Raw genomic sequence first — 24,051 nt, 5'->3', positions numbered from 1 at the left:
TTTTGGGGGGAGGGGTACAATGTTCAAGTACTCAAAATGGTACAATGTTCAAGTACTAAACTAATTTGGATGAAGGGAAGAGGAGTGTGAGAAAATCCTCCATATTTGAAACTCGTATCTTTTTGAAAAAATGAAAGTAATATTTCCCCACGTTTGAAGGGGGCCTGGTGATAAATGACAAATTATAAGGGTGCATGTTGACGTCATGATCAATTTCCTTTCCCTGTACTGGCAGCTTCATTGCTGCACCAGTCCAAACAAGCTTATGCCACTCCCTCAAAGGTGTCACAAGAACCCCTTGTAATAAAGTCTGCAAATAGGGAATCTGCAAGACTAGAAGCCCAATAAGCAAAACTATGGGAATGCCCCCCACCCCTGTCAAAGCAACTTGAACCTCTCAACATACCATAAGGATGACTAAGATGGAACTTTAGATCCCGGTTCTGAATTTTAATGTAATTCAGCCTAGATCAGATATAGACAGATTTTTTTTTCCCAAACAAATAAGCCTTGATCAACCTACCTCCCCAACTCCCAAGAGAAGCCTTTGCCTACAGATTATCGGGAGACACAAGAGAAAGGAAATCCAAACGATGGAGCAGTTAGAAATTCAGAGCCAACTGGGCCCTAGGAACTTACAGGATCCCCTGGAAAGCCCTTCTCCCCATATTCCCCAGGGGGGCCTCTGGAACCTGGGCTGCCCTGGAAAAAATAAAACGAGCTTTTGAGTTAGCTTGTAAGACGTTTTTATAACGATATTAAAATGTCAAGTGTCTTGTGTATTTGGAGGAGAGGAAATCAACCAAACAAAAAGATCCATGTTCCCCTACCTTAGCCAGGTTCCCTGACTTCTGAAGCAGAACTAAGTCAGTATTAAGTCTGTGATCAGGATTATCTACAGTGAGGCTGAGAAATGGGAAACCTTCCCAGGGTCTAGCCTAGTGCTATCCAATAGAACTTTCAGCAGGGATAGAAATATTCTATATGTGCACTGTCTGATACGGTAGCCACCAGCCATATGCGCCTATTGAGTACATGAAATGTGGCTAGTGCGACTGAAGAGCAGAATTTTTCATTTTAATTAATTTGAATTTAATAGTCACACATTGCTACTCGGTACTGTATTGGACATCCCAGCCGGTCTATTAATAGCAACGTCTGACATCTATAATGAAATTGCCCACTGGAAACCTCCACCGGAATGTTCCATTGTCATGTCAAACTGCACTGTTTCCAACTAGACTTGTCCAAGTCAAGCCTCTGGACTGACTCTTCATTTCGTGCTCCGCTGGTCACCTAGATCTGGAGAGCTTATGTCTCGGAGCCAGGACTACGGTGAAATACGGATGTCACCCAGCAAAACTTAGGGAAGCACTCACTCTGTGCATCACTTGGAGAATGAGTGCTCCCTTAAATTTTACACCTAGGTGCTTCCTCTAGTCTGGGCTCTGCTGTGTGCTTACTATGTCCTGCTTCTGTTTTCTGCCATTGCTTTACTTGAAGGCTTCATCTCTTCTCACCTTGATTGTTCTAGATCTGCCTCTCATTTTTGCCTGGCATCTGTGTCATCTCCAACACAACCTCCACACTACTGCCAAGTAGTATTTCTAAAATGCAAATTCAATTGGGATCCCCTGATTAAAATATTTCAAAGTCTCCCCATTGTCTACTGGTTAAAAGCCCAACTCCTCCACATGGCTCACCAGTGCCTTCCTGATCTCCTCCCCCCACCTCTTGAACCTCACCTCCCTCTACCTCTATTCTAATGCTTACGCCGAACATTGCTCACGGCAGAACAACTTGCAGGGCCCCCAGGCCTCCAGGTCTTTGCTTATGCTGTTCCCTTGGTCTGGAATGCCCTTCCTCCATGTCTTGCTAATTCCTATTCATCTTCAGCTCAGGGACCATTTCCTCCAGGAAGAATTGCTGAATTCCCTTCTGTCTCTCCCCCTACCCCTCGTTGAGTTAGGTGTCCTTCTCTGGGCTTCTGTGTAGATGCAACGTCGTCCCAATCACATTAGCTATGACTGTATGGTTCACCCCTGATTCTTTAGTGCGTAACTCAGTGGACTAAAAATGCAAAAGCAGAGCTGCTTGGAACCAAGGAGGCACATATTAATGAGTGCTGAAATGTATTCAAAATTGTTACAGTTTCACTGTGATTTGCTATGCCAAGGCCACCAAAATCATTTTGTCTCTTTCTCTTGCTTTTTATTTATTTATTTATTTGTTTATTTATTTATTTATTTATTTATTTATTTATTTATTTTCTGATGCAATAAAGAGAACAAGGACGCTGCTGACAGGCGAAAGCATTCATTTTCAGACTTCTGAAAAACATGCCTGTAGACGATCCTTGCATGCCTTGAATTTTTCTAGCTGGAAATTCTTGAAAATTACATACTCACTTGCCCAGCAATCGAATGCAGCACCTATTTTGGTGCTGCATTCATAGGCCTTCATTATGTGGTTAAGTCAGCTGTCAGTTTTATCCCTCATAACCACCCACACGCAGCAATTAAGGCTGTCATTGTCACCACGTTCTTCTGCTCTGATGTATGGAAGTGTTACCTGGGATCCTGGATCACCTGCTTCTCCCTTTTTTCCAGGAAATCCTTGAAAGCCCTAACAGAAGACAAAGAAAACAAAATTCCCATTAAAATATATATGTGTATACATATATATATATATATATCAACCTCATGCTGATTTTATGGTACTTGAAGAAAAATGGCTTACCTCTTCCCCATCGAGTCCATCAATTCCATCGTCTCCCTGGGCTCCCTGAGAGGCAATAAGGGGCAGCAATCAGGCCAAAGGAGATCTCTGCCACGCGTTTATTGGGAAATTAATCCCATGAGGAAATCCAGTGTGAGAAGAAACTACAGTACCTTGTATCCAGAAAATCCTCTGTCTCCCTGTAAAAGATTAAACATCTCACTGACGTGTCACAGACGACGTGGATTCCTAGACTGTTGGAGCAGGAAGGAGCTGCCTCCCTAAAGACAGTGATTGTGTATTTCTTTAGTTGCTTTTGGCTCTACAACCACAGAGAGGTTATAGATAGAACTTAATGCTCAAAACTCCTTGAGATTACTAAGAAGAGAATTAATCTGCAGATGAGGAAACTAACCTGTAATCGGAGAGAGGGAAAGAAGAAGGGGAGAAGGAAGAGAAAAAGCGAGGGAGGGCAGGAATGGAGGATAGAGGGAAACAATGTTGTACGACATTTAAAATAACATGTCCAGCAGAGCCTTACCTTCTGACCCCACTGCCCTGGACATCCTGCAATCCCTTTATCTCCTGGCGGTCCAGTTTCTCCTCGTCTTCCCTAAGAAAGGTAACCAAACAAGTATCCAAAGTCACTCTTTTGCCAGAAGCTGCCAGCAGTTTACTTTTCGAGAATGAAGCTAGACTACCTGGGCATTCTAAGGTTTAGACAAACAAATCCTCCCACAAACTTGTTCATTTAACTCTGTTTCTCCCCTTTATGCAAGCATTTTCCCTGTTAAGCTTCAGGGCTTTCTTTCAGAGCCAACATCACACAAAGGTGCAAGATGAGCTCAGCTGCTTCAGTGCCTCGTCAGACAGCGCAGCCAAAGGTTCGGAGGTATCGTTCCTTTCCAGTCACATTCCAAACGCTCCGGAAGTACACGATGGCCCCGACATCTTGCCCAGGGCCTTAGTGCTGCCCTGGAAAAGTCAGCACGGCTGATGGTACAGAAGCAGTGCCAGAGGCCTGGAGCTGAGTAGAAGCAGTTAATGGGAAGTGACACTACTCCAAGCCAGTGTTCACAGTAGGCCCACAAGGTTGCAGATCCCCAAACTCAGACCATCCACACAGGCAAGAGCACTCAAGGTCAATGACATGGGCACCCCCCGCCGATCCTGTTTCTCCCAGGAAATACTTAAATACAGGTAAATGCTAGAGTCAAATGAATCTCAAGAGAAAAACACTGTTGTTGTGTTTCTAGAGGGGGGGAGCCCCCAACTGTCTCTTTCCTAGTCGTGTCCCTTGTGCCTGGCTCAGATCTGGGTGCACAGCAGGGGCTAATGGTTTGCTGTACGGATAAATAATTGTTTAGCAATGAGCTTAATTCTCTCCTTCCTGGTAGGTGAGGGGAGAAGTGATTCTACTTTCCTCTGCTTTGTCTTCTTTATTCTGAGGATTGTTCCCAGTAGAGCAGGAGGTCTCGTCCATGACCACAGGTTGCTGAGAGGTACCGGAAGGCAGCGGACTCATGGCCAGACAGTGGCTTGACACTAATCCCCACACTTAAAGCCCCTCCCTGCTGGCTTAGTGGCCTCCAAGACCCCTCTGCAGGTACAGGGTGGGTGAGTTAGGGCACTCTTCTTACTGGTCATTTTGTAAACTACAGTTTTAGAGGAATTCATAAGTATTCACAGACGAGGAGACTGAAGGTCAAGCAATTGAGTATAGTGTTAAGGTTTCACTTCGAGGTCAGCCCTTGACTGACCCTGGAACCTGTGTTTTCAATCACAACTTGCTTGCAGCCTCGACCAGGAGCGGGCCTTGATTCTAAGGGGATGGAGGTGCAGGTTGGATGCTTCCTGAACTTTGCCCAAACCAAATGGAGCCACCCATGCAGTGTCAGTTCCTCCAAACCCATTTTCAAAATTTGATTGAAGACCCAAGTGAGAATTCTGGTTTTAGGGTCAAAGATTAAGATTCCAAAACCTCTGTGAACCATGTAACCATGATGCCAACACTTTGGGGGTGCTCTACACGCTTCCCTTTCCATGTACTAAGCGCTGGACTTCGAGTCCAAAGAGAACCCCTTGCAGATAACCCTGCTTCGCCCTGCATGGGGGTAGGTAGATAGGAGCGTGCCCACCTCCCTGCGCCACTGATAAAAAAGTGCTAGAAAGCACGTAGATGAGTCTGCTCCCCCGTACCCCCCAAAATACGTTTAGCAAGTGATTCAGACAAGGAAAAAGGAAAGGCAAAGCAACACACTTACCCCCAAAACTACAAAAAAAAAATACGTAAACAAATCCCCATCAACCTCTTCTGTAGAAGCTTTATTTATCGAATAAAGCTTTCGATAAAAAAGAAAATCAACAAGTGTAGGGGCAGTGGGTCACAAAAACTTACAGGGTTTCCATCCTCTCCTCTGTGTCCTCTGCTGCCTTTCAGACCTGGAGAACCCTGGGAGGAAAGAGAAACAACTAAATTTTAGCCATCTTCCATCAATTCACACTTGTGAAGTCATTGGGCATTTTAGGCAAGGCGCTCCCTCCAACGTGGTGATAGTCTCTGCAGGTGTGGCTGTGAGTTTGGGGAGAGTCTCACAACCTCTGGAGCTGATTGTTGTCCTTGCACCCCTCTCTAAAGCCCTCTGCGGAGGTGGCCCTCCTGATGCCCACAGGAGAGTGACCGTTAGAACTCACCTTGCCGCTCTGGGCACCAGGGCCAGCGTTGTGACGCCTGGGGCATTGGCACCAAGCACAGTGGCGGCCACCACAACTCTTTCAGCAGGCAAATCAATAACTTTTCTAAACAGATCGGGTTATTTTCTTCTGCTTTTTTGAGAGCTCAAGGAAGAATAAGCACTCCTCGCAACAAGTTTATATATGTTTCAAGTGCAATCGCCTCTTCCTCTGTCATGTGTAATGTAACTGCCTCATGGCTTACTTGTGGCAAGGAGCTCATTTGAGGTTTGCTTTCCTCCTCCTTTAAGACAGGTCCTAGCTGTGTGCTCAGTATACAGAAAGGGGACATAGGGGGTCTGCTCTTGGAATATAACTCTAATACTGACCTGAACAAAGTAATGAGAAAGGAAACTGTGCTAAGCAAAGCATCATAACTCAGTTTAAAAAAGTTCAAGATAAATTATCCTTCCATAAGCATGGACACGCGGGAGTCAGGAGCAAGCATAGTATTTGATCCCTTAAAATGAAACAAACCAGACTACTTTTAATTGTGATATCTAACACCCATTTGAAAAAGTACACCAAAGTAAATAAAATATAAAGGTACACCTTAATTATTATGAAGTGTATGTCTGTGTAGCCACCACCCAAGCCAAGAAATAGGACATGGCAGGTACCCAGTCACAAACCACTCCCCACCCCACCCCAGGGGGCACATTCCTGACTTTGATGAGAATAATTCCTTGCCGTTACTTATACCTCACTATTTAACTATTCATCCCTAGACACTATAGGTCAGCTTCAACTGTTTTATAAATGGAATCATACCACCTGAATTCTTCTATGTTTTGCTTTTTTTGGCCATTAATATGTTTGTAAAATTTATTCATGCTGTTATGGGTAGCTGTAGTTCATTCATCTTCATCATCTTAGAGCATTCCGTTGAATGAGAATATCATAATACACTCATCTATGCCATTGTTGTGTCACTGATCTTTTGTAATTTGTTTTTTAAAGGGCTACAAATCTGCAATGCTATGCTCCTTTTGCAGTTCAATCACAATCCATTGCTGATAAAGTACACCTTTCCTCACTATTTCTAACACCTCTTGCCAACTTTCTTTTTTTAATTTTTATTAAATTTGTTGGAGTGACATTGGTTAATAAAGTTATATAAGTTTCAAGTGTACAGTCCTATAATACATCATCTGTATATTGCATTGTGTGTTCACCACTCAAAGTCAAGTCTTCGTCACAATATATTTGACCCTCTTTACCCTCTTCATCCTCCCCCAAATGCCCTTCCCCTCTGGTAACCACCATACTGTTGTCTGTGTTTGTAAATATTTTGTTTGTTTGTTTTGTTTGTTCATTTATTGCTTTGTGTTTTATATCCCACATATGAGCAAAATCATATGTTTCTTGTAACTGAATGGGAGAAGATATTTTCAAACAACTTCTCTGATAAGGGGCTAATATCCAAAATATATAAAGACCTCATACAACTCAACAACAACAAAAAATCCAATTAAAAAATGGACAGAGGACCTGAACAGACACTTCTCCCAAGAAGACATACAAATGGCCACCTTTCAAACTATCTAAAGCAGGTACAAAAGTATAAATTGCAAAACCAAGAAGCAACATCACCAAGGAGATATAAAAGGGAGTTATTCTTGATAGCAGCATCAAAAGTGAGGCCTTCTGAAAGAAAACCAATAAAATGCACCTAAGCCATCAAAAAATTAAAAACTAAAGAGAGCCTTTCTGAACGGGCTCCTACACCACAGAAGTCACCTTACATCAGCATCAATTGAAGGTTGCAAATTCAACCATTCAGTCTCAGTCTCACCCACACCAAACCAAGGCCCACTAAGGAAAATAGTTGCAACTAAATGACACCTTCGAGCCTTGTAGTCCTTGGGTCCCATGAGGTCCTGGAGGCCCTGAACACTTGCAAAGTGTACAGCAACACGTCCTCTCTGCAATGTTTCCCTGGAAAAGAGCAGACTTACGTGAGCAACAGGAACTTCATTACATCAGAACTGTACTCACACAAATCACAAGCCCACGCTCTCCCTGTGGGTGAGGGGCTGCAGAGAATAAGACATGCTCTTTGACTTGACACTTTAGAGAGGGTGCCAGGTTAGCAATTGCGCTGGCAACATACCCTCCCCAAGGAAAAAAGCTCTATTTATAGGAAGGACGCCAGCCACATGGATGGCCACAGGCCAAGTCTGCACAAGACTGGTTGGTTCCCAGTTGACAAGCTCTTGTTTCCTGGGATTTCTACAGCATAAACTGCTGGGAGCTTTTTATTTGGTTAGGGATTGATTGGTTTTTAGTTCCCTATGCACTCATTTGGTGAGATAACAAAGGGTGAAAGGGCATTCAAAAACAAAAATACAATGTTTTGGTCTTTCAAGACTATGTGCTGAATTTAGGTAAAACAAGGCAGCCATTGGGAATACTCATTAGTGGTCCAATTTGTTCCCATGGCATTGTGAATAATTGGATTTTTTTGTTCAAAGACTCACCAGATACTGTGATAGTATTTTGCCCAAGTCTCTCTTTCCAATGTTCAAGTGAGTCCTGTAATCAAATCCTTTTCCAAATTCAAAGCTGGAAAACTCATCATGAGCAGTTGGGTTTAATGATACCACCAGCAGAGCATCAAGACCTGTGCAGTAAAAACAAGATATAAAACCAAAGGAATTGTACATAAAGAAGGAGAAAAGCCACTCAATGAACATTATTCGAAGAATCAAAAAGGGGAAGAAAAGTAAGCAGAAGTGGTACTCTTGACATATGAAGAACCCAACAAGAAGACTGCCTGTATTTTCAATGAAAACAGTAGGCAGTGATCCCCGAATTTTAGCATGAAGTCTCCCAAGAGAAAGTATTCAAGAAAAACTACTTATAATCTTACATAAAAACACTAACAGAAAACTGTTTAATATCTCACCACCAATTTTAATGCAATTCTTAGGAATTTGAAAGCAAATTTTAAGAAGGGGCGTTATTCTTGTTCATCTTCAGAATTATTCTGAATTTTACTGAATGTAAATTAAGTTCTGAAGTCATTTCCACTGCCAAACACCCCTGGGAGCCCAAGATCTGAGAGCCTAAGGAAAGCCCAGGGTGATTTCAGTGCATACCCAGGAGTTCATTTACTCATTTACTCACTCACTTACTAATTCATTCACTAGTTCATTTACTCTATCCATCCTTTCGTTAAACAAATACTTGCTTCTTAGGAGCCTATTCAGTACTAATCATTATACCAGGGACACACATGACAAGGAGAGGCACGCTCCTTCCCTTCACAGAGGTATGGTCTCTTGGAGGAGGTGGACGAGAACCAGATAGTCGCTCTGAGATGTGGTGAGTGCTCTGAGAGGGAACGTCAGGGTGCTATGAAAGCCTAAAGGAGAAGCTCCTAACTCAGTTTGGGAAGGCCATGGAAGGTTTCTGCAAAGAACTCATGTCTAAGCTGATCCTAAAGGATGAATGGAAGTTGGTTAAGGAAAAAGAACCAAAAATGGGAGGTGGAGAGAACTGGGAAGGAGTGGAGAGTAGGAAAAGTTGGAGGCAAATGAAGAGAGTATACAGAAGGACTGGGAAGTACATTGGAAGAAGAATGGAAAAGGTTGCATATGCTGGAGCACTAAGTGTGAGGAGTGGAGTAAGGCTGGAATGGGGAGCAGGGCCAGATCTTACAAAGCCTCATCGGCCACACAGTGGGAAGAGTTGAAGAGATCTGAGGAGGGAGGGTGACACAACCCAGCAATAGAGTAGGACATTTTGTGGCCTCGCGGGAGGGAGGTTGCCCATAGAAGGTGAACCCTACTCCCAGGAAGTCTCAACTAACACACTCCCTCTGACAATCAGTGGAGCCTCCTGTCATTGCATATTATGCTCAACTTCTACATTTAGCTTCCAGTTCAGCCTGAAACTATAACATGGACAGTGATTGTATAGTAAGAAGTGCTTTTCAAAATCCACGTTGCTATCATGCACGTGGAAAATCAGAAACAATAGGAAGTGTCTTAGGTTCTCCAGAAGCAGAATCTGAGAGAGGAATTTGTGTGTATGTGGTTTATCGCGGGAGAGAGAGGAGGAAGAAAGGGAAGGGGAAGTGGAAGGAAGGATGACTCAGTAAGGTCTTCACTTTGGCCTGATTCATGCGGGATTCTGGAGTGTAAATTGCACCAGAGTTAACCCACTTTTTCTATATCATTGATTGCCTCCCATCTACCCCCAGGTGGGAAGTGATACAACCGCACCCCCACCAGTCAAGGGCACATGTCTGCAGAAGGTCACAAGTATGAGCACTTGGCCACAGCAGTTGCAGCTTTTGAGGGATGAATGTGCAGGCCGGTCAAGCGGCTTTGGACAGGGCACCAACAACAACATCTGCCACAAGTGACTAAACAGATAGGGTAGAGATTTGTTCAGTACATTCCATGCTTCATTATTTACATTTTTAACTCAGTACGTACCTGCTTCTCTGAGCCTGTCTGACTGATTTTCAAGCATTGTGATGCTTTCATCCCCAATGCCATCTGAAAAGATGAGTAGCACCTAGAGAAAGAGGAAAGCAGAGAGTGGAGTGATGTGAGAACGAAATATATAATTGGGAGGGAGAAACACATGACAGAACATGGAGACAGAATGGGATACAGATACCTGTCCTTGGGATGCAGATTTATCCTCAAAAGTGTCCCACAGCGACTGCAAGAACTGTGCATTGAGATGAGTTGGCCCATTGACAGTGACTTGCAGCAGCCTGTTAAATATTGTTTCCTGGTAGATTTGGAACGTGGCAGGGAATTCTTGGTCATTGTTCACCTTAAAGGCTACGCTCACGTGCGTCTCTGCCCCTGCCCCACAGCTCACACCCCTGATGGAGGTGATGTCCTCTAAGATGCCTGGGAGGTATGATGCCAGGCGGGGGTGGCCATGGAACAACAGCTGCCCTGGCACGTGAGTGGAAATGTCGAACCCGATCAGTATATTCACAAAGCAATCTGGAGACCAAGGGAAAGGAGGCCAGATTAGTGAGTGGACAGGAGGAAGGAAGGGCAGACTCGGCAGAAAAAGGAGAGCAGTCATGGCCCAGAGCTAGAGGGTCTCTAGTAGCCAAAAAGTGTCCAAGAAGGAAGCTATTGGCTGCTTGATCAACATATGATACAGCTGCTTCCTCTAACACAACTTCCAATAGCTATTTGAAGTTCTAATCATGGTTTAGTCTCATTCTCAGTATCTGGCTTTGTGTGTGTGTGTGTGTGTGTGTGTGTGTGTGTGTGTGTATTTTCTTCTTTTAATGGTGACATATTATGATTCATTAACTCATATTAAATATTTGAATTGTCCTTAGGGGTGATTTAATCCAGAGGTCACAAACTCCAATGACTGCAAAGTGCAGGTAGATAACATAATAGTTCGGTGCAAAAGTAATTGCGGTTTAAAAGATTAACAATAATTACAAAAACCGCAATTACTTTTGCACCAACCTAATAAATGAGTCAGGTGGGCAAAGAGTGAATGAAGTGAATGGAGAGCGATGACCTACCTGTTCGCTGTTCAGCTCCAGCTGAGAATAGTCATGTGGGAATGGGGACCCAGTGTTACGATCATATCATCTGATTTTTCAAAGAAAAGCCTAGAATCTACATTTTAAATGTAAACTCTCCAGTTTGCAAAAGCTGTCAACTAATTGAACGAGTTGTCAACACCGGACAAGACAAGCACAACTCAGCTGCAAGATGCCATTTGGTCACCACTGACTGTCCACTTGCTCATGCTACCCATGAGGAGACAGGGATTCATGGAGGTTGCTGCTGCTGGTGGAGTTAGAACCCTGGCTTTCTGACTCCAGGCCCAGGGCTCTCTCTACCACTGAAATCTGCCTCCAGTTGAGCATCCCGAATGGGGGAGCTCGGAAAGACAACATGTTATATGAAAGAAGTGGCTTCAGTCATAACAATTCTAGAAATAGAAGCACTCTGAGGAATGTCTACCTGTGTTATGCAAATTCCACAAAATGTTATCACTCCCTGGTACTTCCAGATGCTATCCTCCCACCTCTCAGCCCAAATGTACAGAACCTGAGTCCCAGATGGCTTCTATGAGCTGGAGCTGAATAGTGACATCCCCACTAGATGAGGCATTGCTCTTCATTCATTTTATTCACTCCCTGCCCACTTGACCCATTTATATTACCTACCTGGCTTTTGCAGCCATTTGTGTGTGTGATCTCTGGAAATTCTATAATCTCTCAGGACAATTCAAATCTTTACAATGTTACAGTTATACGAATGTCATCATTAAAGGAAGAAAACACACACACACATGTGCTCACACAGACACGCACATGTTCACCGAGTCCTTTATGAAATGGTTTAATAAAGTTAAAATAGTAAAATTTCCCATCAGCGAATATTTCTTTTACTTACTTCCTACTGGATGGAAGGCATTGTTTTAGGACTTCTGGAGGTTGAGAAGTAGAACTAGGAGACTGGGTTCCAGGTGTTAAGCGGAGCATAAATACTGGGCTGCAGAGAGAGGACAGGACTGACCAGAAGACACAACCAAGGCCTCCTGCAGCCTCTGCACCTTTTTTCTTACTTCTGAGGGAGGTTTACTGACCCCAAACTTCCTGGAAACAGGGGAGAGGTCCATTCTCACTGCACACTATTCTAAAAATATGTTCTGCTAGAGCGAGCCCCTAAAACATCTTGGGAAATGGAGAACTAGGAAGATGCAATTAAAGAAAAAGAAATAAAAAGCAAATGAACACTTACTGGTTTTCCCACAGCTCTGACAGATTTCCCGGACAACTCTTTTTTTCACATCCACATTCTTTAATTTAGTAAAGTCTTGAAAAGTGATTATTTTTTCAGAATTGCCTGTGATTGGCAGAAGCTGTGCCTTATGAACATGTCCTATGCCCAAAACCAGGACACAAATTCCAAGGTCTTTCAGGACTTTTCCTGCATCTGCCACATCTTCTTGGGGATCCCCAGATGTGATAACAACCAAAGTTTGCGGAACACCGGCATTTCCTCTCCCACCAGCGGATGGATGAAACATAACGCTCACTTGTTTCAGGGCCAAGTTGATTCGCGGAGGCCCACTGGTCTTGGTGATAGCTTGAATTTGATTCTTCCACTGGATTTTAGTCAGAGAGTTTTCCAACTCAATCATTTCTTGGTAGCGGCTCCCAAATTGAGCCATCCCAATTTTCATTCTTTGAGACTGAATGTCAAAACTATCAATTAAGTCTGACAAGAAAGTCGTCATGGTAACAAACTCTGAATCAGATACCAAGTCAGAGCCATCACAAAAGAAAATCACATCGGCTTCTGGAATCTTACAGACTGCAATTGGAAAAAAACAAATCAGTTATTTTCCTCATAAATCATTCTAAATTTTTCCTTTATTTAAATACTTAAATTGCTTGGCTAAATACCTACCTTAGTAGCAAACTGAGATAAATTAAAAGAAGAGAAAATCATCAATTGGCCTTCAAAGAGAAGGAAAAACAGTGGAAAGGAGAAAGATAATAGACTTTGTTTCAAATTTTCGCGATTCATTTGAAAAGACAATGAAAGCTACTCCCAGAAAGAAAGTTTAAAATGTTTTGGGCATACAGTAATAGTCAATATTCATGACCATTTTTTGAGTTGTTCTAATTTATAGATACAGAAATGCAATTCAGGGGTTAAGTAACTTGCCTAAGAATACACAATTGCTATGCAATGAAGCTGGTACCTAGACCCCTCAATCTTTCTTATCCTAAATCTAGCATTTTTTTTCTATTGCAAATTTTTAAAAATAATAGCATCACCCAATTATTAAAACTTCAAGAGAAAAGTGTTAATGGCTAATAAACAGGACATGGGGTCATCTCCCTGAAGTCCAGTGTAAAATATCCTATAACCAAGAGGAGGATCCTCTACACTAAGTTTCAATCAAACACAATAGCAGGTATAGGGGCAGGACTAAAGTGATTACTAAAGATAATTGAGACAAAGGAATGCCCACTCTCACACAATTCCTTGAAAGACACAGAGATGGGCTACCCACATAGACCTTCAAGGAAGGACTTACTGCCCAACTGTGGAAATGTGGTCAGCAGACAGCTCTAGCTGTTAGCTCCTTCAGGGTCAGCCTCACTGCAGAGATGCCCAGCGAAAGGCCATGTCCTTCCTATGGCATCCTACATCTGGGAACTAAGTGAAAAGGGGGTACAAAAACCCAGTCGTCTTAGTCTGATGCTGGACAACTCTGATGGACAATTCTCAATTCAGAGTTCCTTGTCATGTTTGAAGATTTGTCAAGTATGCATCACTTTTTGACTTCTTCTTCTGCCTATTCTGCTTTCCCCCCTTTCTTTCATAGGTGCGGATCCCTAATAAAATTCTTGCATCCTGAACTCCATCTCAGCATCTACATCCATAAGGTAAGGATGGGAGATGAGAATAAAATAGCCCCCATATTCCTAGGACTATAGGACTATTCTATAGTACTTGCAATGGACTTACTAGATTTGTGGGGACCCAATGATAAACAAGGACCAAACCTGCCCAAGGATTTCACAGTCTTCTGACAGATACAGATAAGGAAATAGCAAATATATATATGTTAAGTGCTACCATCAGAGAAATAGGAGGTGCAGGAGTTGGGAAACACAGTGGAGACACTGTTGGGTATTGGGTCAGGAAACTGGCATACAAAGGCTGAAATGTGACAGACAAGCTAGGGGGAGCAGGGGAAGTGGTGCACTTGTGTGTTCGTGGTGGGTAGAATGGTGCATACAAAGATATGGAGGAATTTCAGAATGACAGGAGAGATTCTGAGGAAGGGAAGGGTAACAGATGAGGTTAGAGAGGTGGGCAGGAGCTAGATAGAACTCAGGAGTTTAGAAATTATAAACTGTAAGCAAAGCAGTGACATAGTCCAGTAAGTAGGAGAAAGATCACTCAGTGTTAAGAATGGACTGAACAGTGACAAGATGGCGGGGAGACCAGGTTTCAGGTGGGAGTCCAGGAACAGGCCAAAAACCACAAAGAAATGAGATGGTCCCATGGTTCTGTGAAAAGTCATGCTTTTTTTTTTTTTTAAAGATTATACCATCATTCAGTATCTGAAACCAAAAAGATAAATTTATTGTTTACTTAAGTAAAGTAGAGCTATGGTGGTGAGACATACGTAGTTTCATTCAGCACAGTGGATTCTGATCTGACACAGGATTTGGGGAGAAGGTTTTATTTGGGATTGGACTGCTTACAGAGATGGGAATAGGTCAATGTCAGCCTTAAAAGCATGATTTGTGTTGGATTCAAAAGTAGATCTCAAACTGGTAGAGAATAAGGCGGAAAGGACAAAAGGAAGAAGAGAAGCCCATAGGAAGGGTGTGAAGAAGAAAAGAAGAAAGGAAGTAGTTCGATGATTGATTCATTTGCCAGGTTGGAAGGAGAGATTCTTACCGGAAGGATCTTGACCTTCCAAGGAGACAGTGGCCCTCCTCGACGACTTTTCAATCTCTGCTGCTTTCAGCTCAAGTGGCACATCTCATCCTTTCCTCGCTCAGCTGTGATGGTTGCAGCTTACCCTAACCCAGTGATATCTAACGAAATCAGCTTAGGCCCCTTCCCTCTCTGTTCCCAGCAGCCAGTCTCCATTACCCCATATTGAACTCCCATGTCCTTCCCTCAGGAGTTTTAACGGCCCTCATCCAGAAAAGCTCATTAGACCGCTTGAACTTCCTATAGCCCTATAGAATGCCTAGAATCCCATTTAGAGGATCCTGGACCTTTGAAGACAAAAGTTTATCTATTTAAACCATGAAACTCTCCACTTGAGTTTGGCCTGAAACTGAAGCCCAGTGGTTACATTGAGGCCATGAAGCAAATGGAGCAGCATAAGTAGTCATGAAATGGGGTAAGGTGAACATGATCCTGAGGAGGAGAGTTCTCTTCTAAACAAGAAAAAGGCAACAAGATGGTAAGACAGCAAGGGATGCTTCTGAAGCCTTCTTCTACCTCTTCAATGCACACTGTAGTGGGAAGGGACCTTTAGGATCTTGCTCAATCAACTCATTTCTTTCAGAGATGAGAAAACATGTTGCCTGAGCAGAGAAGTGTTCAGCCCATGACAGCCAGGTAATTGGGAGCCAAGACATAATTTACTTTCTGCTTCAACTTTTATTGCTACCCCCCTAGAAAGTTTAAAAATCACAACTTACCCTCTTGTGCATTGGTACACATACTTTCTTGTAGAGGCAGGTAAATATCTTTCAGTTTGTCGAAATTATCTACATGGATAGTGTTGTCTTTATTCCCTGCCATAGCCTCCAGTTCATTTGGATTGGCCTTTCCTACACCCACTGCAAAGATGATGATGCCTTTGTTTCTCAATTTCAACGCCGTGTCATTGAGCATATTTCGGTCATGGGATTCCCCATCAGTGATGACAATAAGCATCTGCTTCACATTTTGCTTGATGCGGCTGCCGTGCTCCTCCGTGAACAGGCTGTTTGTGTACTCGAGAGCCCTGGCCGTGTAGGTGTTCCCTATTGTGCTCCTGCGTCTCCTCAGATTCTCAATGACTGCTGATCTGTTTGAGTACGTATTGAGGTAGAACAGAACCTCGGGATAGTCAGAATACTTGACAGCTCCAAACTGAACTCGGTCCCTGCCAACATCCGCTTTCTTTACCAGATGGATGGTTAGATTAATCATGCTTTCTTGCTGTTGCGAATTTATGCTGCTTGAATGGTCCAGCACAAACACTGTGTCTAACAGTTTAATACGCTTACAATCTGAAAGAAGAAGAAAGCAGGCATCACAAACTTTCTGCAGTGCATTCTACACAGACAGCTGAGAAGGGGAGCAAACTAATACTTGCCGTGAGCCATTCTATGTGGCAGACACTGCATCTCACTTAGTTCTTAGAGGTGGCTGTTATCATCTTACAGAGAAAGAGGCTGAGGCTCAGTGATGTACAACTTGCTGAGCTCATGATTTCAAGGACCCTTATCAATATGACTCCATGAGCGGTGGTTCTTATGCCACATCACACTTTTCTGCTATATCTCACTAGGATATGTAATGCCTGTTACTAAGCATGCTTTCAACTGGAAGGAAATGTCAGAAGGTAGTTCAATGTCAACATATGGGTGAGACATGACTGGTGTTTGCCAAACTGGCCTGCTGGTTTAAACAGCTCAGAGGCTCATTGTATAAGCTGGGATTTTTATTTTATTCCCTCTGGCACCAGCTACCTTCTCAGCTTCTGATAGGCAAACTTCTGCTGGGCCTCTCCACATTTATTTGGGCTCCTCCTTTCCCTGACCTCCTGAATTACAACTCAGAAAAGGAGTGGCCTCACGTGGCGGGAGAGCTAAGGTTTCTATTACCTCACCCCTAGCCCCAAGCCCTCCTTCCTCCACAGTAGAAGCCTAGTGACCTAGGGTCTCCAAAGTATGGGCTTTCTCTCCCTTCTTTTCCCTCCCTCAGTTACATAAGCACATGCCTTCCCAAGGTTGGCTTTCTCCACTTTCCACCAGCCTATCATACCCCCAATCCTTATTTCTGGCATTGAGGTCTCAAATTTTCAAGTCTAAGACACTGTGGATGAGCTCAGGCTATCTTTGGGCACTAACCCAGGTTCCTACAGATATAGGAACCTTGTTAGACTAATAAATATTTATCAAGATGGGTGACTCGTCCTGATGATATGTTATGAGTTGATCTAATGTATGAGTCAGCTGAAATTTGACCTTAGGCGATAGACAGGGCCTCCACGAACATCACATTTATCAAAATGAAGAAATACCAGAAAGAGCTCTGCAGATTTCAAATGTGGGGCTGGGGTCTTAAGGTCAGCTTTTCTTAGAATGTCTCAACATTACCAAGAGTTTTGGAATCACTGCCGTTCTTAGAGAGAAAACAAAACAAAACAAAACAAAACAAAACCCTCCAATTAAGCTGTTATAAGAGAAACTTAGCACCATTGACAGAACTCAGAGTTTATACTGAGACATTTTACTTGTTAACTTTCTGAAAATTTCACACACATAATTGTGAAGAGTGAAGCCCAAAGGAGGTCTCTATGTTGCCAGGGGGACAACATACAGCAAACTTACTAATACTTTGGTTTGTTCTCTTAATTGTACCCAAAACATAGATAACAGCACATAATAGATTTAAAAGCACACGTGTTTTTAGTCTTACATGTGGATGTATAGCAAGTGTTCGTTCAATAGCCATTAAAGTTGATGGGCTGAAACTAAAGGTTGCTCAATATACTTAGAAGAGGACCACAATTTGTGAGCTAAAAATGATGACCCTGAAGCAATTATAAAAGTAATGAATTAAAATTTTCCAAAAGGATAGGTACATGAACAGGCAAATGTAAAATACCTACCTGAGAGAAGTTAAGAATAATAATGTGCAGTAATGAAAATACATACTACATCTTTAAAATAACAGGGTTTTCTGGGGGGACGATGCTTAGGGTACTGAATTTAATTTAATGAAGAGAAAGATAAATTTGTATTTCTAATTATGTACTGCTTCACGTTGGTTATAGGTAGCCAAGAAACAATTTTGGGGAATCGTTTGGGGTTAAAAATTGGCTCTGGAAAATTTAGGTATGCAGGTATTAAGGAGTTCGAAGTTTAATGTAAAATCCTGAGAACCTCTTGCGATGTATTTAAAGTCACCAAGATGGCTGACATAATTGTTAGTCTGGAATATCCCTGGAGGTCATGGGTGCTTTAATATAACATAGATGAGATTGAAACTTAACACCAAAGTCCAGTTACAGGCCAAGCCCAAAGTACAACCCACTATACAGTCAATAGTTTATATCCTTGAGTCCTCATCACTTACCATGGAGAGCGCACACACGGAAGATGAGTTTACTTTCTATTGCTTTTAGATGATCGAAGTTCTCAACTTGAAAGACCAGGCTGCCATCCCCACTGACCTCCTCTAGCTGAGTCCTATTGGCACCGTACACCCCCACAGAGAAGATAATCACGCCGTTGTCCCGAAGAGCTCGTGCAGGGTCTCTCACATCATCCTGTGCTTCTCCATCCGTGATGAGAATGAGAAACTTTTTGACTCCAAGACGGGACCCCTTGGGGTGGGTGAAGTATTGATTTGTAAAGGTCAGTGCACTTCCAGTCAAAGTGGTTTGGCCGATGAGAGACATTCTGTCTATTGCATCTGAAATTTCTTTTTGTGTAAAGTACTTATTAAGCTGGAACTCTTCCTTATTATTACCGCTGAACTGAATGACACCAATTTGAGTTTTATCTGGACCAATTTGAATCTTAGCTAACAGGTTTTTCATAAAGGTCTTCATTTTCCCATAATTTTCAAGTCCTATACTGCCAGAACTGTCCACCAGAAACATGATGTCAGCCTTCATGTCTTCACATCCTGAATGTTATCAAAAAGACCAGAAATAATCCAGGTTGGCATGGTTTTCAACATATGTAGAAACAGTACAGCAGAAATAAATGCATTAATCATAAAACATCAAAAATTAATTCAAGCAACTGCTATAGCACTTGAAATTTTATTCACTTGTTTGTAGAAGCCTGCTTACTAGAAACATAGATTGGCAATCCGTTGAAGATCATTCAAGAAGTTTTAAAGCGAAAATGCAACTTCCAAAGTGTGTATTCATTCATTTATGCATGCATACATGCATAATACATTATTCATCATTCATTCATGATTCTTGAAGTGTATACAATGCCAGACAGCAGGCTGTGTGTTAAGGATGCAACAGGGATCAAAAAAAGAAATCAGAAAAAAAGGAATCAATTCCCTGTACTCATAGGAATAATATTCCAGTATTTTATGTATATTCTTGAAAAACAAAATTCCAAGTATTCTTTACATAGAAAGATTTCCTGGGATAAATTTAAAGTGATGTGATAAGCATTATAAATCAATACCAGAAAGTGGGGTGAAAAGCTTTTATTAGAGATAATAAGTGCATCACAAGCACATATCCATTCAACATGGACTGTTCCTTTATTTACACATAAAACAGTAGATGCCCTACTGTTTGGAAATGGACAGATAATATGACTATGTATAGATGTACACATACATCTATACACACATATGAGACCAATTTCTGTAAGCTATGGAAAAAAAGTGTTATTAATTCATGGTACAGAGTTGTGAGAGTGTGTATAAGTATATATAAAATATATAAATATATTGTCTTTAACATGTATATCTTTAGTCTTATCCCTTTTCTCTATCAGTGATCACTGCCATTCTCTTATCAGCCCCTCCCTCAACACTCACAGAGTCTATCCCTTGTACTTAAAAATAGAAAAATTAGCATCAGCCATAGAAGAATAAAAAAGATGCTAATTATTTTTAATTACTTTAATTGCTGGGTAAGACCCACCAGAGAGGACTAAAACTATCATTTGAGACCCAAGCCTCCCGGGTGCCATCTTGAAAGTCATAAATAGGGAGGTCACTGAAGATGTTTGTGGCGTTGGCAAAGCCCCATTGCTGTGAAGTATGGGAAGCTTCTCTCACTTTCACTACTCCTATTTTCTCAGGAGTAAACATGGTTCAGTTGTCACAGGCTCTACCTCCTTGTATTTATTTGTGACAGAGACTATTTCTTATCCTCTACCATCTGTCCTGCAGCTCTTCTTTGTCAATAAAGTTTCAGCTGGGCAGATAGTTGCCCAGGTAAAGACGATATTTCTGAGCCTTCCTTGTAGGTAGATGGGGCCCTGTGACTAAATTTTGGCCAATAGATATAAGCAAGAGTGATTTGACCGCTCCTGTGTCTTGACATTAAAATAATTAAGCATGGTGGGCTCCCCTGGCCCTTTCTCCCTTTCCACAAATGCATGGTGAGAACTGGAGCTTCACTTTTAACCTATGTATTAAGCATGGAATAGCCTCTCCACTAGACCTGGATTGCTTACCCTATTATGCAGAGAGAAATAATATTCTGTGTTGTGTCATTTGGGGTCTTTTTGTTACAGCCACTTCACCTGACCCCTACCCAATATACTGTGTCTCACTCCATCTACATCTGCTCTGAGACTAGCCAGTTTTTTCCAGGCCCTTGAGCTTTGGCTCTTTAGTTTAACAGACTCTGTGTTTACTATCTTATGGCTCATTTCCTGTCCACAGCTTTTCTCCTCCTTCAGGTATGCCAGTGTTTGGGTACCTGAAGTGCAACTACCTGGCCAGTAAGAGATGCACTGCAGCTCCTCAGATTACTCCCGCAAGCCCTTCTACCTTGAGAGGGACTGAGACACAATCTACTTTATGCTTCCTGAAAAACCCTTTTACTTCTCTTGGCATCAACCCCAGGAAATGCTGGGGGCCTTTTACTCTTGTATTCTTCCTAAGACCCAACTGTATCCTTAATATTACTACATACCAGAGAGAATAATGAACAAAGTTGTGACTTAGGATTTTGCTGTGAATGCTACTTATTTGTTTGTTTCTTTTCCTTCTGATTTGAGTGACTCAGAAAATTCCAACACATTTTTCACTTTTGTGAGTTCAAATAAGTGAGAATTCTTCTCCTTTCCTCATCAGTGAACACTTTAACCAACTTCTACAATAGCTGATTTTTATGTAGCACTTACTGGGTGCCAGGCACTCCTCTAAGTGTCCCATATATATTGTCACCTTTAAGCTTCACAGTAAGTCACCAAAAGGGACCAAGGCAGGTAGACGGGAAGTACCCTATTCAAGGTCCACAGCTACTAAGTGATAAAGCTAGGTTTTGAATTTGGACTCTCACTCCAGCATCCTTTCTCTTAACCAGTAAGCTACCATGCTTCTCAGCACTCAATATTTTCATGCCATCTTCAGTTAGTAAATGGCTATTATTAATAAGATAAATACCAATCAGACATAAGAATGTGCAAAGTTGTTCTTCCTAACATTTGTTACTTAATTTTAAATCAGAACAAAAATGCAAATATGTATTTCTGTTATAAATAAACAATAGTTATACATGTTCTAGACATGCATTCATAATAGAGAAACGATTGGTGTTTTACTATGCTAAACCTAGAAGGATTCTCTGATGTAGGTATCAGCCTCACTTTATAGACAAGGAAGTTTGAAAATCAAGTAGAAAAGTGAGTGGAACCCTGATCTACCTAAAGCCAGAGCCCCTTTTCTTTTCATTGTACTCATGTGCCTCTATTGGTGCATGCACACGCATACACACATGCACAGTTCATACATAGAACAGTCTCTTACCGTCACAGCAGTGAGCTTTCTCAAGGACACACTCCTAGCAACCTCCTACTTCTGACTTCCAAGGTGGTCCCAGGGCAGCTGTCTATAGAGGGACTCTCCAACCTTGGCAATGGGTTTAAAGTAAGGGCCTGAATCCCTCCAAAGGGAAGGAACAAAATGCTAGCCAGACCACTGGTAACCTCACTCCTTGTCTCAGCCTGGCTGTTGGTCTGCCTGAAGCCACTAACGGAGTGCAGAGAATGAAGCCCTTTTTGTTTTGCTTACCTTTTTCAATGCAGATCCTGCGAACAACTTCATTTTGGATGCTTTTTAAAGAATCAAAGTTCTGCCCAAAGTTAACCCTTTCTTTTCTCCCAGCAATTTGTAGCAGTTGTGTTTGGTTAGCCTTCCCAATGCCTATTGCATGAATGGTGATTTGTTCTGCCCTTAGTCTCTCAGCAGGTTCCAGGACGTCATCATGGGACTTCCCATCCGTCAGCACTATGAGGTGACAGGGAACCTCACTTGACCTACGCTTCCTTCCCTCCCGTATTATGGGCAGTATGAAATCCAGGGCTGCTCCAGTATAAGTGTTGCCCTTGAGTTGCCTGAGGTTTAAAACAGCCTTTCTTAGATCCACATCATTGGTATAAACATGAATATCAAATTCCACTTTCTGCTTATGTGAATACTGCACGGCTCCCACTTGGACATTGTCTGGGCCGATGCTAAACATGTCTATCACGGCCAACATAAATTCCTGGATCTGCTCAAACTCCTTCATCCTGATGCTGGTGGAGCCATCGATGAGGAAATAGAGAATGGCCTCTTTGGTATCCACACAGCCTGCAAAAAAAAAAAAAAAAGGGAAAATGGAAAGTGCATTCTTCGTTAGTTATACAGACTCTGGAGAGAACTTGACAAGAGGGTTTGTAGCGGAACATGATGAGGACACTTCGGGTTTGCACAGAGCCTGTACACTTCATTGGGGGCACACTTCATTGGGCACATCCACGCCCATTTTCACCTTTGAAATTTGCAACAACCTGGTGAGGAAATTGAAACAGAGCAAGGCCTCGTGGTTTGGCTAAGGTCACACAGCCAGTAAATTAAAGAGTAAGGACCAGATTTCTGAGTTTCCCGGCTCTAAGTCAAATTGTTTTTGTAGTATTGTCACCTTCCTTTTTAGACATTTATGTCTTATTATTTCTTGAGAAACGGGGTGAGATGACCTTCTTCTATTTTTATTTTATTTTTTTTATATATATACATCAAAATGCAAATAGAGATAACAATCCTTGCTCTTACAGAGGTCACATTATATTAGGTCATGAGAGACAATAATCAATGAAGATAATAAATCAATTATTTAGTATTTTAGAAAGATAAAAGTATTATTACAAAAAGAAAGTCAAATAGAGCGAAAAGAAATGCTAAGAGGTGGGGGTGGAGCCTAGTTCTCTACTCCTGCCCAGCAGGCCTGGTACTTCACAAGATTTCAACAATTTTTTTAAACAGAAGAGCTCTCCATATTCCTTCCTTTGTTGAACAGTGTTAAATAAAGAAGATGACATTTGAGAAAAGGCTTCAAGGAAGAATGTTAGCTATGTGAAAAACTGGAGAAAGAACAGACAGAAGTAGCCAGTGCAATAATGTCTTAGGCCAGCTTAAGTGGGTGTCTGTGCCCTATAATTAAATTAAGTTGACTGAGACACTGGGACAAGTAGTTTGGATCCTACCATGCTGCTTGAGGAGCTACTGAAGATGGTTAGAGAAACATATCCACATTTGTATTTTGGAAATATAATTTCAGAGTCTTGCCCACAAAGATGATACCTTATATTTCTGCTTCCCTAATACATAGTACAGTGCCTGACACACAATTCTATACTCAACAAATATTTCTTGAACAAATGATTAAAAGAGGCTGAGACTGGAGGCAGGGAAATTAATTAGAAGACTATTTCAACACCATAGATGAGAAATAACAAAGGACTGGACTAAAGCAAGTGAGGATCGAGAAAACAGGATAGGTTTAAGAGATATTTAGGAGTAGAATCTGAGACTTAATGGCTGATTGCTTGTGGGGAGTGTTTTGGCTTTGTTAAGTAATGAGTTGTGACAACATAGTAGATGACCTTCTTACTTCCCCAATAACTTCTTCTTCCCAGAGCAACTAGAGCAATATATTTAAAACTAGAACCAGAACATATGACACTTCCACTTACATGATTTATCATTGCATTTAGAATTAAAAAAAAAAAGACCTGATCTTTCCCCTGCTTTTCTCTCTGAAGCAATTTTCAGCAATTCTTCATCTTATTCTTACTCACTGTGCTCCAAAAACTCTGGGCTTCTTTCTGTACTTTGAATGTGGTCCAGGACTTTTGCA

The 24,051-nt window shown here is 42.0% G+C and overlaps 1 protein-coding gene across 1 annotated transcript in view; it reads right to left on the bottom strand.

Moving 5' to 3' along the window:
• The window catches only part of COL6A5 (collagen type VI alpha 5 chain), a 113,834-nt gene that overhangs the window by 57,025 nt on the left and 32,758 nt on the right, over window positions 1-24,051 (bottom strand). The window contains 14 exon segments of the mRNA XM_033131493.1: window positions 640-702; window positions 2,572-2,625; window positions 2,740-2,784; window positions 2,892-2,918; window positions 3,260-3,331; window positions 5,117-5,170; window positions 7,297-7,389; window positions 7,932-8,074; window positions 9,897-9,978; window positions 10,084-10,424; window positions 12,201-12,776; window positions 15,647-16,222; window positions 18,297-18,851; window positions 21,945-22,505. Of these exon segments, the coding sequence (XP_032987384.1) occupies window positions 640-702; window positions 2,572-2,625; window positions 2,740-2,784; window positions 2,892-2,918; window positions 3,260-3,331; window positions 5,117-5,170; window positions 7,297-7,389; window positions 7,932-8,074; window positions 9,897-9,978; window positions 10,084-10,424; window positions 12,201-12,776; window positions 15,647-16,222; window positions 18,297-18,851; window positions 21,945-22,505 (3,242 nt within the window).

Source organism: Rhinolophus ferrumequinum, chromosome 17 (genome assembly GCF_004115265.2).
Source record: "Rhinolophus ferrumequinum isolate MPI-CBG mRhiFer1 chromosome 17, mRhiFer1_v1.p, whole genome shotgun sequence".
Taxonomy (NCBI): domain Eukaryota; kingdom Metazoa; phylum Chordata; class Mammalia; order Chiroptera; family Rhinolophidae; genus Rhinolophus; species Rhinolophus ferrumequinum.
Note: the sequence above shows the minus strand (reverse complement) of the source record. Positions and strands in the feature narration are given on the sequence as shown.